General features: G+C 46.5%; 1 protein-coding gene across 4 annotated transcripts in view; it reads right to left on the bottom strand.

Annotated features, from left to right (window-relative positions):
• Positions 1-14,473, bottom strand: part of FBXO34 (F-box protein 34) — a 36,789-nt gene that overhangs the window by 4,608 nt on the left and 17,708 nt on the right. For 3 of the 4 annotated variants that reach the window (XM_065748108.1, XM_065748091.1, XM_065748099.1), the window contains one exon: positions 8,901-9,100. In XM_065748108.1, the coding sequence (XP_065604180.1) occupies positions 8,901-8,980 (80 nt within the window). In that variant the 5' untranslated portion in view covers positions 8,981-9,100. Of the gene's footprint in view, positions 1-8,900; positions 9,101-10,742; positions 11,163-14,473 lie in introns of those variants that run through there. The other variant, XM_065748115.1, reaches the window with a different exon arrangement.

A 14,473-nucleotide genomic window follows, 5' to 3' on the forward strand; every position in this document is an offset into this window, starting at 1 on the left:
TGCTGAGGGAGCTGGCAGAGGTGATTGCCGAGCCACTTGCTGCCATCTATCAGCATTCCTGGTTATCTGGAGAGGTCCCACAAGATTGGAGGCTTGCCGATGTGACTCCCATCTACAAGAAAGGTCGTAAGGAAGACCTGGGGAACTACAGGCCTGTCAGCCTGACCTCGGTATCAGGGAAAGTTATGGAACAGATGATATTGAGGGAGATCACACGACACGTGCATGGCAATAAAGGGATCAGACCCAGCCGGCACGGGTTCACCAGGGGCAGGTCGTGCTTGTCCAACCTCATCTCCTTCTATGACTGGGTGACCAGACAGGTAGATGAGGGAAAGGCTGTTGATGTAGTCTACCTGGACTTCAGCAAGGCCTTCGACACGGTCTCCCACAGTATTCTCCTGAGGAAACTGGCAGCCCGTGGTGTGGACAGGTTCACTCTTCTCTGGGTGGAGAACTGGCTGGAGGGCCGTGCCCAGAGGAGGGTAGTGGTTAATGGAGTTAAGTCCAGCTGGCGTCCTGTTACGAGTGGTGTCCCCCAAGGGTCAGTTTTGGGGCCCATCTTGTTTAATATCTTTATTGATGACCTAGATGAGGGAATTGAGTGTACCCTCAGTAAGTTTGCAGATGACACAAAGCTGGGAGGATGTGTCAAACTGCCTGAGGGTAGGGAGGCCCTTCAGAGGGATTTGGATAGGCTGAACAGCTGGGCTGAGAAAAATGGGATGAGGTTCAATAAGGCCAAGTGCCGGGTCCTGCACTTTGGCCACAATAACCCCATGCAATGCTATAGGCTTGGGGCAGAATGGCTTGAAGAATGTAGAGAGGAAAAGGACCTGGGGGTGTTGGTTGATGCTCGGCTCAACATGAGCCGGCAGTGTGCCCAGGTGGCCAAGAAGGCCAACAGCATCCTGGCCTGGATTAGAAATAGTGTAGCCAGCAGGAGCAGGGAGGTGATCATCCCCCTGTACTCAGCTCTGGTACGGCCGCACCTCGAGTACTGTGTTCAGTTTTGGGCCCCTCACTACAAGAAGGACATTGAGGCCCTGGAGCGTGTTCAGAGAAGGGCAACAAAACTGGTGAGGGGCCTGGAGCACAAGTCTTATGAGGAGCGGCTGAGGGAGCTGGGATTGTTTAGTCTGGAGAAGAGGAGGCTCAGAGGAGACCTTATTGCACTCTACCACTTCCTGAAGGGGGGTTGTGGTGAGGAGGGGGTAGGCCTCTTCTCCCTGATAAATAATGACAGGACGAGAGAGAATGGCCACAAGTTGCACCGGGGAAGATTTAGATTAGACCTGAGGAAGCATTTCTTTTCTGAAAGAGTGGTCAGGCACTGGGATGGCCTGCCTAGGGAGGTGGGTGAGGCACCATCCCTAGTGCTGTTCAAGAAGCGTTTAGATGAGGTGCTAAGGGATTTGATTTAGTAGTTGGGTAGGGATAGTGATAGGAGGATGGTTGGACTAGATGATCTTGTAGGTCCTTTCCAACCTTATGAACCTATGAGGTGGATGGTGTAATTTGCTTGGCTTATCTGGATGGTAAGCAGACAACCAGTAAATAAAGAGAGGCTCACCTTTTGCAGATGGTTGAGGCTCACCAGTAACTCCACAGGGGAGGGATCTCCATCAAGAGATCCTTCCCCAGTGGTGGTCAGCCCTTACATGGGGTCTGGGAGAGGTGGGGTCAGACTCCTTCTGCTCACACAGTGCACTGCCTTCACCTGTGCTCCTGTGGCTGGCTCAGTGCTCACCTCAGCTGATCCAGCAGTGGTTCAGGCCGTGATTCAGCAGTTCCCATACAGATGCCAAACCAAAAAGTGACAGAAGCACCAACACAGTGACAGAACCACTTCCAAGTCAGCATTTTTATAGTTAGGAATGTCCAAGTGTCTCCTCCACAGCTCTTAACACTACTGCCCCAAGAGCAGCAGCAATGGTTCTATGCACTCCATTCACCCTTTCTGTTGCACCTTCACCATAATCTCTAATGCAAAGCTCAAAAATGCAGGAGCCCAGAGCACTGCAGCATGGGATCCAACCATCAGGAGACTTGAGGCTGTTCCTCCAGGGTGAACATATAAGCACACTGCTGAACAGATTATGTTTCCATGGCAATCTCTGAATTGTGACATGAAATGCAAGACTTCTCGAATCAAAGATAATCATTTCAAAGATCATCAAAGATAATGACTTAGTTTAAACCAGCAAATTCTGTGCCACCACAAGCTGGTACAGACACAAGACACACTTCCCCTTGCAGCCACCCCCAAAACACTTTCTGGAATTGCATTTCTAGGCCTAAAAACAACTTGTAATTCAAAGCTCCCACACGGCCCCATGCATTAGCCAATGTAGTCACTCGACAGTTGTTTAACCACAGAATCATTCAGTTGGGAAAAGCCCAACCCCAGCCCACTCCCCCATGCCCACATCCCTCAGTGGGACATCTCTGCAGCTCTGTAACACCCTCAGGGACGGTGCCCCCACCGCTCCCTGGGCAGCTGTGCCACTGCATCACAGCTCTTCCAGAGAATACACGTTTTCTAATGCCCAAATCTGAACCTCCCCCGCTGCAACTTGAGATTCCCCCCTCTCATCCTATCCCTAGGAACCCAGGAGAAGAGCTCAGGGAAGAGGACCCTCCTGATTTTGCAGGCTGAACATCAGCTCACCCTTGTGACCAGTGCTAATGTCATCTTCCCTCCAGCTACAGGCTGTGGGGATAAGAGAGCTCCCACTCCTGCACATACACACACCCAGTCACTGGGTTAACTCCCCCCCCAGTGCCTTCTGTGCTAATTCCAGCTCTTGCTGGAAATGGGTCACCTCCCAGTTCACTTTCCTCTGCAGAATGCAACTGAGCTATTTTGTTTCCCTTCTCGGTTAGATGCTAACAACTAAAATAACCTCATAAAAATAGACCATCAGGGTGCTGAAATAGATGAGTAGATGAGAATGGGAAATTAAGGCCGCTGCAAGTTTGCTTGAGCCTCGTTTTCCACCATCTGTTGCTGCTCAGGGTCAGTGCCCAGCCCCAATTATGGAAGCAGGTGAAAGGCAGCAGAGAAGCACGCCTGCAGCCATCCCTTCCTCACTCAGAGGGGCACTTTGGAGAGGTGCTTTGAGGAAAACAGCTCTGGTAGCTGCTCATGGCAGTGCCCTGGGGGAAGAAAAGGTGAATGCAATGAAACACAAGTGGCAGCTTTCCACATCCCAGGAGAAATCCCAGGAGCTGGGATCAAATCTCGTTCCTGAGTTTTCACGCCAGGGTGTTGGAAAGATGAGCTGAATTATGTGCTAAAAAGGCTTTCTTCGAGCCACGATCAGGAATCCAGCTGGACCAATCACTTCAACACCCTTCATTAAGGGAAAACTGCAAACGAAGGTGAGCTCAGGTATTACATGAATGAGAACAGGACTGAACTGGTTACCCCAGCAGGCTCGGAGGACACGTTCAGCCAGCAAAGTTGGTTCAGCTGCTCACCGCTATTTTGGGTCCATGAAGAAAGACAAAGGATGAAGTTATGCCTCACCTACTACAGATTTCTCCTTTAAGGCTATATTTCCTCCTGTGTTTCAGTTGGTCTCTGGCTAGGCCAACAATACCATTTAAGGTTGAAAAGTTACAATTTACATAACAAAATTATGCCTTAGTCAGAAGTTTTACTGCCAGAATAATTGCCTCATTTGAATTCAGCATTCAGTTCACTGCACCGTTCTAATGGATCCAGATTTAAAGAAAACCTTTCTTTATTAGCTTCAGACAGCTACAAAAGGAAGGCTGCTAACTCCAACTGAACAGCACTACCACGTCCCTCCAAGCTTTCAGGTCACGAGGAAGAACTATTTCATAAGAGCTTTCAGTAGCAAACCTTACCTGAAAGAGTTGCTTGGAGAGAAGTGAACCCTCACCCCCAGTACTCACACACTCTCCACCGTGAGCATTCAAAATCCATGGCATGCATCAGCAGCATGTTTCATTCCCAGCTCCAAGAATTAGAGCAAGGACTTCCAGCAGAAAATGCTCTGCATACAAACCCAGTCTTCTCCCCCCACAGTCCACCCTATTTCTGCAACCTTCCAGCACTGGTGAGCAGAGTGCTGTGGCAGCTGCAGGTTAAGTTTTTAACTATTAAAAAACACCAAAAACAATTGTGAAGTCACAGACAATTCCCCACCGTGCATAACTTCAGAATAATTCTGTTTGTTTTCCCCTACTCTGTAAGCTTTCAAGCTTTCTAATTCTATCTTTAGAGACAGTGACTCTTCAGAACTTCAAGGAATAAGCGTAAAAGGTTTTCAATCCCAAATGTGTGGTTTTGAATTGCTGATAAGAGATAATTCTGCCAAGAACCATCAGCACTGAAACAACTGGCAGTGCTGCCTTTTCACTGTTATTCCACCCTTAAGCCAATGAAGTGAGAGGGCCAGGCTGTTATTTGTTTTAATTTCTAATCAGCCATGTCTCAGGCATACAAAAACAGGATACCTACAGCTCTGGAATGACGCTGCTGTTTTTGCAAGTTTCAGTACAGCTTGTTGTCACTACAGTTGGCTCCTGGCTGGACTGGTGCAGAAATGCAAGCCTTCATACCTGCACACACCTCCCCTCTCTCTGTGGAAGATCCATTAGCTACCACACCAAGCCGACCAGAATCTTTCTGCATTTATATATCTTCTAAATCACAGAGGCCTAAAAGCCAAAGTATTCCTTTTAATAGAAGCTGGAGGAAGAACTGGTACAAGAGACTCCGTTTCCACAACTCACAGACTCGCAGGGGTTGGAAGGGACCTCAAGAGATCAAGTCCAACCCCCCTGCTAAATCAGGCACCCTACAATAGGTCACACAGGTAGGGGTCCAGACAGATCTTGACTACCTCCACAGAAGGAGACTCCTCCACCTCCTTGGGCAGCCTGTTCCAGCTCTCTGTCACCACAACCATAAAAAAAATTCTAGATGTCTTTAAAGGTCCCTCTACACTCATAGAATTGAGTTGATGTTCAACAAGGCCAGAGCCAGCACCAACCCCAAATCCTTTCTAGGGTCCACAGAGAGCCTATACATCCCATCCTTGGTCAGGACTCCCACAATGCCCTGAGGAGCTCCAAGATGTACTCTGGCCAGCAAGAACAACAACAACAAAACTAACAGAGCTCTCAAACAGCACATTCACACTGTATGTTTTCTGGGCAAAGCACTGGATGGCCTTATTAAAGTGAATATTTCAATCAAAACCCCAAAACACTCACTCCAGTAGGCAAGACTTTCTAGCACTGCTGGCTGCATGAGCAGCACCAACTGCAACTCTGAAAAAGCCCCAAGGACACACTAACTCCAGGAACTAGGCAGGAAAAAAAGGCAGCAGCAATGAGAAGCACAACCTCTGACAGGGCACATCACTTCCCCAGCATCCCAGCCCTCATGTAAAGCTTAGCTCCCCTGCAAAGGACACCGACAATTACAAAGGAATGAACACTGCATGTGAGTTCAACCATGGTCAACTGCCTGTTGTTTCTGGGAGTGCTGGGTGGGTCAGTTGGGTGCAATCCCAGTATCACTTCCATCCCCTTCGTGCAGCTGGGGCAGGCAGAGCAGACACTGAGCTGCTTCAAAGGCACTCTGCAGATCCTGCCTGAGTGGGAAAGTCCCAGCTAACAGCCAAGGTGAACCATGCTCTGCTACTCACTGGCACGTGGCAAGCATCCAGGCCTGGGGAGAGGTGGGGTGGGAAGCACAGTGCCTCAGAGCAGGGGCTGGTTTGACTGCAGCAGCTGTGGAGGCATCTGGTTTCTAGAAAACCACTCCCTTGCAGCACTAACTTCAGACTGAAGCAACTGCTCCCAATCTCTTTGTGCAGGTCGCTCTGCAAGTACTGCCTCCTATCTGCTTCCATGGAAACTCCAACAGCCACAAAGGGCACAACACTGTGCTAGAGCTAATTCTCAGCTACAATGCAGTCACCACCAGCTCTGCAGTTCTGCCAGTGGTGAACGAGATCCTGCATGCTGCACTTGTCAAAGTCTGCACTAGCAGAGGTGACCCACTGTCACCACTCCTGAAACACACATGCTGACATCCACTGTTTGCTCTCTGTAAGTGTTCAGCAAGCACTGGTGAATGCCAGTGGGTGCCACTCTCTCCACATGGAGGAATTCAATGACACTCTTCCTCCACACACACTGCTGTGGCAGATGTTATTCCATTCTGCCTCTCCGGTGCCCACCTGACAACAAAATCTTACAGATATTGGTGGAAAGGTTCAACCTCTACTGCCACACCAGCGACATCCACGTGCAACCCTGTGGGCCAACGTAAGAAAAATAGGGCACATTACTTTGGGAACAGTCTTCACATAAAAGCACTTATGAAATGATATACAATCAATTATTCATTGGGCCTCAGAAAACTCAGATCTGAGTTCCCTGCTTTCCAGTCAAGCCACAGATGACACAAAGAGGGAAACAATCAACTGAAAGTTGTGGTATTCAGAGTTTATCTGCTGCTCCAAAAGCATTTAGCACAAAGATAATGGCAGAGCATCCCAGGCAGACACTCCCTCATTTTACAGGAACAGTGATGTTTCCTTCTGGAAACATTATCTTCCCTTAATGTTTATTCCCTCATTCATTAATTGCAACTAGACCAAGGTCATTTTTAATACAATGGGGTAACAAGTTTCATCAAGTAGTTAAACCAACACTGATGCTATTCAGTCCTCACTTCTGCACATAGAAAATGAGCACTCCTAAAAGGCTGCAGGAATTAACCTTGGACTACATTATCATAGAATTGCTCAGGTAGGAAAAGACCTTCAAGTCCAACCACAGTTAAAACTCAGGACTTCAAAAGGAAGGACGAGCAAAAGCAGAAGGCAAGCCACCAGTTTGCTCTTTGAAACTCAAGCCTAAAGGATCTGGTAAATGAAGCTGGCCACACTGTGGTATAGAGGACTACAGTGCAGACAGAGCAACCCAAGAGGCATTCTCCAGGAGACAAAAGGTGTTCCCATTATAAGAAACATCCCAAGTAAAAGGAGAAGAAACTGCAACTGAACAAGTTCCTTCTTCAGGAAGGATCCAAGAAGTAGACACAGGTTTCAAGTCTTCAGGTCAGTATCACCTGGAAGGCAGTGCTGCAGGGGAGAAAGATCGTGGCACCTCCAGGCCTGGTGGGCTTTCTTTGGTGTAAGAAAGTGCTTTGAAAGAGGATTACAAAGACATGGAGAAACAGGGAAAAGGAATAGTATAATATGCCAGATTCATCTGAAGGTTTTCAAATGAAGATCTTTCTTGAACACTATGAATGTTTATTCACATGGTCTTCAGGAGACACTAGGAGACCTCACTGGGTAAGACAGACTGACAAAGAATTGCTGTAAGGCACAAAGAGCCCCAGGTGATGAACAATAAAACACCAGCCTCAAAACCAAAGGCACGCCTCAAGAATCAGCCTGGGGAACAATCTGTTTTTGTTACAAATGACCTCAACAAGAAAGCTACAGAAATGAAAGGCAATGCCAACATGAAAGAGGCACAAAGCACCTGGTAATAGAAACCAGGGGCAGAATTTTGAAGTTCATATAGTGATGCAGCAGAAGGCTGAACACCAAGAAGCACAGTTTCAGCTAACTGAAAAAGGTGCCACAAATTGACACGTCCATGGCACAGAGGCAAATGAAGGTAGATCCGTGATACTGAAGAGTCCTCCCACAAGGTCTCGTTTTGAATTCAGCACACTGTTATTGCCATGGCTCAGAGGAGATTCACCCAGGCTAAGAACAGTCACTATTCAAGAAGCTACTAGAAAACATGGGGCCCAACCAGCACAGCAAAACATAGGTGAGGGGTAACAGCTGCAGTTTATACAGAACGCAGCAAAAGAAATAAAACTGAAAAGAGGTGGTCCTTATGCAAAAAAACCACCAGCTCAAATGAATATATATGCTGGCACAAAGGTTCCTTCTGGGGATGGAAATGTTCCTAATTGCACAGATGAGCTGCCATCTTCAATACTGGCTTAATCTATGGGAAGAGAGAAGACAGAAGTCCAGATTGAAGACAATTACAAGTTTACCAAAGGGATTATGAGATACTCCTTGGGAAACCAAGGAGCTGGGCAACCAAGGGAGTCCTTTCCAGCCCTAAATTACTATGAGACTAACATAGCAAGTACGTGTTGCCTACATAACCACGGGGAACAAAGGTTAAAGTTTACTTCAAACCCACATGAATTTTGGAAATAAGAAAGCTGCCTCTCTGCCTCCAGATTGAGGAAGTTTACGAGTCTGGGTTTCAAAAGAGATATATGTTTGTGTTTTTTTCAAGTAGCCAGAATTCAAACAAACTGGCTTGTTCTTTCATTTGCATAAGGACAAGTTGTTCTGTTCAGCACTCCTATAACAAGACACAGTGAGAGGCGTTCCCTTAATTGTCACATAAGCACAAGTGTTAGAAATCAGTCGTGTGTTTCTTCTTAGAAAGAGACACAGGAGAAGGAGCAGTACAGAATTTAAGATCAAGCCAATTCAATTACTCCATAGCAAGACAAACCACAACAATGATCACCAGCGTTTCCACTTGCTGTAAGCTGACCACGTATTTTAAAGCCTACTATGAGAAGCTATTCTCCAATAGACTTCAAAGCCATATTTCCAAATTAATTTACAGCTGTTTCTGAAAAAAATTATAATAATGAAAGGTTTCTCCAAGTACAGTGCCATCTGTAGTTGTCATTATCAAATAACAGTTGTGAAAGAACGTTTCTGTCCTTTAGCCATTACGCTTCAGTTAGGAAAGCAAGGACTGAGACCAAGTGGCACGCAAGGCAATAAGCAATCAAGGAGAAGTCCAAAGAGGTGCTGAATATTTAGCTATAAGCAGGCCAGCTGGTCTGTCCGTACCGTTTGACTTGATGGAAGGTAGAAGATGCAGAATTCAGTGGTTCCCTGTGGAGGCCAGCTCTGCAGGAACTCTTCATCATAACTCCCCTTCCAGCTAAGGCACGCTGTCACAGCCAGTCCATCCTGGGTCACATGCAAGGCTCCCTGCTCAGCTCTCCTTGCCCTGCCCAGAGCTTCACAGTGTCTCTTCCACCTAGAAACTAAACAAACATGAGAAAAGTAGCATTGTGTCTGAGTACAGCAGGGCACAGATTATCAGGACAAGGACCCCTTCCCAAAAGAGGGTGAAGAGGGACAGAAAATAAACATACATACAAATACACTACTATATTTAGCAATATTCTATGTATACACAAACATATACACACATACACATTAATATAAAAAAAACCTTATACAACTTAACATCATGCCATTACTGCAGCTGGAGCTTCTGAGCACCGTTAACACAGTGCACACCCCAGCAACACCTACACTGCTGTGCTTATATATGGCTGCAGCTGTACCTGGGTAGCTCCCACAGGACATGCTGTCCAAGTTCCATGCAGACATGACACACAAGACCCTTCTAGTTAGCACAGCATCAAGCTAGCAGTGAGATGTGATGTTGCCAGAGGAGTTACGTTAGCTTTCTAATCAAAGTAACACGTCCCCTTTCACAAAGGACAAAATAAGCATGCCACCACGAAGCTCCAAACCTTCTGAAGCTGCCCTGTCTTTGCATCACGTACAGATAAGGCAGGAGATTTCACCAAAACAAAAGCTGTTCTGCAGTATCTCTTGCTTGCACTACGTCACTGCCTTCCACTCCTTGTCCTTGGAGCCGACACCAGCAGCAGTACTGCACTGTACTGTGACAGAGGAAGAACCACCACCAGCAAATAGGAACATGAAGTATGTGATGCAGCTATGGTGCCCTGGAAAAGCTCCAATGTTCGAGCCTGAGCTGCCAGAAGGCTGCTTTAATGACTGCCAGCCTCCTCCTCTCTGAAGGACCACGGACAACAATGCCATCACGAAGGAACGCTGTGTGAGATGCTAACGATAAAGCTGTGACCCCACAGTATTTGGGACTCAGTGCAGCAGGTTGCTCTCTTTTCAGCTCTGAGATGAGAGTCTCTTGCCCAGTGAGGTTGTGGCTGCCCCCTCCCTGGAGGCATTCGAGGCCAGGCTGGATGGGGCTGTGAGCAACCTGCATCAGAGTGAGGTGCCCGTGCCCATAGCAGGGGGTTGGAACTGGATGAGCTTAAAGGTCCCTTCCAACCCAAACTATTCTATGATGATTCTGCAACACCTGGGGACTGCAGAGCTGCACCCACCTTTGCACAGCTCACTCAATCAGCACCCAACCCAATGTGTTGTACAACCCAGTGCTGACACTGAACACTCCCAACCTGGGAAGCCCTCTTCAACTTTGCAGCCACACTCAAAAAAAGTGGTCAGGGATGACTTTCTCAGCAGAGAGAGGGAAGTTGGTTTACACCCAGCTGGACTTATGTGTATTAAAGGAATTTCACAATTCCTCCAGTGATGGGGAATGAGAGGTTAATCATTCGCCTACGTCTGAGTAAGCAGCAGCCTAAAATAATACATAAAATATTATACAAACACATTCCAGTCCTTCACGAAGAAGTCTCTGCTGGGCTCTACACAATGCAAAGAAACACAGTGATCTGAGAAGACAGAGGCATAGCACGGGCAGAGCTGGAGGACGAGAGCATGCCCTCTGCTCCATGAGATCAGAAAGAAGTTAGAAGACATGACTAACAGCTGCAGAAATCACAGCTTTGTAATTAAACACTATCCTCATTAAACTACGCAGAGCCCAAAGCAAGGACCTACCTGCAGGAGTGAAATTCGAGCACAGAAAAATCAACCATTTGGGATGTTCTTAGAAAAAAATATTTCTGAACATGTGCCTGGTGCTCTATGAAAATCAGAAGTTAAGCAAAATCATTACTTTCCCAGGAAGCATCAGTAAGAGGCACTGAAATTCTGACTTTTATCCAAGCTTTTGTCTGGCTTCGCCTTCTGGCTTTACTGACACCAGCATTTCAGACTCAGCAGGAACTGTATCACAGAAACATTATTACATCCACACCCAAATAAATGCAAACATACAGTTTTAAGACTGCCAGTCACTTTTTCACCAGCTAAAACTCTCTTGAAGTGCTCCTGGTTGAGAGCAGAGCACGTTTTGTCCCAGTCCTACTGCTTTGTACATCAAAATGAAGCAAGAGAAACTGAGAAGTGATAGAAAGACACATATATAAAGAAAAAGAAAACATCTCATTTATAGCAGAGCTTGAAAAGCACAAACATCGTGCAAATTCACCCCAGCTGGGGTTGCCACAACCCCAATCCAAGCACATGCATCATATCTGAGGATGCCATGCATTTAAAGGAAGGCCTATCACCTTCCAGAGGAAGGCAAAAGCTGACAAAATACATACAGACAAGTTCACAGGGGCACAGTGCAGCACAGATGAAAACACAGCTCCATACAAAGCATGCTTTTTTCCCTTCTCTAGCTGCTGGTCTATAGAAAAGAGCTGAAATAGACTATTAATGGCAGCAATCTACTGACAAATTCCTACTGTGTAAGTACTAAAAAGCTGTGCTTGTGAATAAAAAAAAAAAAAAGAAAAATAATCAGCATCCAAGCCAGCAGAGATACTTACTGCCTCTCAGCTACCATAGCATTTCTTAACCGAGGCTGATCCTTAGCAGGAGGTGCTTCCCTTCTCTGCTTAGTTTTTCAGGGTTGAGTACAGCCTGAAAACCAAAGTACAGAGGCACAGAGAAACAGAACAGAAAGAGGAAAATAAGAAACTAATCTTGTTGCTCTCCTTTTCTGAAACCGCCCCCAAACATATGCCTTTATGCATCAGATGTGGGAAGGACTCAGATTTTGGCAGCAGGAAGCCTCACACTCTCAGCAGCGGACAGCAGATTGCTGAATGGTCCCACCAATCTCCCCATCTTAGCAGCATTTTCGAACTGCTCCTGCAGTATTATATAGCATGGAATAAGGAGGAATTCATCTCTGCAGCAACATACCACAGTTTTTGCTATTTAAAGGCACTGCGGCAGTTAAAGCTTTATTGCAGGAGCAGTTTGTTTTCAGCAACAGTAATTAATGAAATATTTCAAAGGATGGGCTCGCTCCTTGTGAGAATTTGCTTTCTAGGAAGCAGGCATTGGCCTAAGGGCTGGCTCTGAGCAGAAACCCCACTGTTGCTAAGAGCAGAACAGCCTCTGCCAGCCTAAGCAGCCCACCTCCAGACAGGGACTGGCACTGGGACGCTCTCCAGCCACACAGCACCATGGCACCAGCTCAGCTGGGCAGTGACCAGCACGCTCAGGATGCAGAAGAAAGCAAAGGCAAGTCTCAAAAGAAACTCAGAAGAGTTAACACATATAGTCATTAGAAGGGACCTAACCATTGCTGAGGCCTTATAACACAGAGCTTTGTTTGGCCTGCACCAAACAGTCAGCGACGTCCCCTGCATCCCAATGTTTCCACTTCTTCGTCCAACGCAGTGAGGATCTGGGATTCTGCAGGGTGGATTTAACATGTACAGACTCCACACTCTTCTTTAGAGAAAGCTTCTTAAGAAAACCACTGATCTAGCTGCAGACATCCCTGCTCAGTGCAGGGGAGCTGGACCTGAGGGACAGCTTAGTGGGGCACGGTGGTGAGAGGTTGGCAGCTGGACTACACGATGGTGCTCTTTTCAACACTAATGCTTCTATACTTTCTGCAGCAGTCCTCATTCTAATGAAGCACTACAGGGAGAGCCTGTCTTCCCTTCCAAAATCCTGGCAATAAGAATGACCTAGTGATCCATCCCCTTTCCCTTCACAAAAGGGAGAGTTCAAAAGAGAAGAAAATCCTCTCCTGCACCTTGCTGAGCCCACGCTTTTGTACTAGAAACGATCACGAAGTGTCTCACTTGTTCAACTATTCCTGAAAGGTTTCAGCTTTCTTATACAATTTGGTTAGGGATGTTATCTCTTGCTCAACTGGGAAGAAGAACTGGCTCACCAGATTCACTCCACTTGATCCAAGATAGGAAAAAAAAAGCAGTAAATCCATTGCTCGCCAGTTCTGCTGCAGTGCTGATGACACAGACCACACATTACTTCACTCTCTAGAAAGTGACCACCTCCTTTGGCACTCACTGTCACCACACAATCCATGCTGTGCCCCGAATGATAAGCACAGGGTAGCTGGGTAGCTGAACACTGCTGCTGCAGCTGCTGTGCTCTTGGGTTACTAGGTATGGGTAAAGACATTGCAATCTATTTAGGGCCACGTGATCCATGAGCCACGGCTGAATTATTTAGCATATAAAACTGGATTTGTTTTGCCATGCAGATTGTGAATTAATGAAAGCTCAGCTGAATGGATACTTTCTTGGGGCGAGGGGAAGGAGAAAGCTTCCAGAAGCCTTCCTATTATAGAAGCAATAGAGCTGGCTCCAAAAATAGTAGGCAAGCACTCCAAGAGCTCTGGAGACGTCGTGCCCTGGTTTTATGAGGCTGAAGCCTCACTCGACTGCTCCTCTACATGCAGAGAATGCTGGAAATGTCTGAAAGATGCAGAAGTGACATTAAATTGGGAGCTTTAAGACAAACAAGAGAAAAATCTAGACAGTCTAAGATGAAAGAGATCAACTTCAATACCAATGGGGAGCAACCTGCCCCACTTTAGGGACAGACAGATGAAACCAGAAAGAAGAATCCTATCTTCCCACAAGAACACAATGTTAGTTTGCTAAAGAAGATCGTGATTATGAAAACAATGATGTTGCAGATTAAGATTGTCAACAGCAATTTCATCACTCCGTTTTGCTTTTGGATAGTAGAGACCCTGGCTGGAGAGGTTCACTTGACTCATTTTGGCACGCATTTGGTAGATGCATTTTTGCTGCAACAGCTAATAAATAGCCCACCACATGGCCTGGCTGACAGTAATTATGCACTAGTTAGTCAGTAATGGTTTGTTAGTGATCCAGCAGAACAGCAGAACCCACTCTAATTCTTAATTTTAAGCCTCCTTGGTCTGTTCCATGGCAGCACTTACAATACAGTGAGAATAAACTACTTTGCAACGCTCCTCTGACTACAAATGGAAGCTTGAATCTTCACACTCCAGCACAGGACTGGCTTTTTTATTGCAATATACTGAAACGGCAGCAGGAAACAAAGAAATCCTGCTCTTGACACTCTAAGATAAAGCATCCCTGCAACATAGCACACAGTGTATAGTACTAAATGGCTTCTAAAGCCACTAGATAGGTGAGCACAGTTCCTTCTTGCAAGCTTTGTTAATAAGAACACCACAGTAGGTGACCTGGTATTAATCACGATATTCATCAGCTTTGATGTTTGCTGAACGTGGCTCCTCCTGGCTTGGATAAGCCTTTGGGATGACAGCTGTGCTGTGATGCAGACTGCCACAAACGCTGTGAGCACAGACCCAGCCCCGACAGTTCAGCAGAGCACGCTGCAAATGACTTTTGTTCCTTTCTATTCATCTCTCCCTTTAACCAAAGGGCTATGCTGCA

This window comes from Cyrtonyx montezumae, unplaced genomic scaffold (assembly GCF_038088225.1).
Source record: "Cyrtonyx montezumae isolate F1298 unplaced genomic scaffold, pur_monq_1.0 scaffold_10, whole genome shotgun sequence".
Classification (NCBI taxonomy): Eukaryota; Metazoa; Chordata; class Aves; order Galliformes; family Odontophoridae; genus Cyrtonyx; species Cyrtonyx montezumae.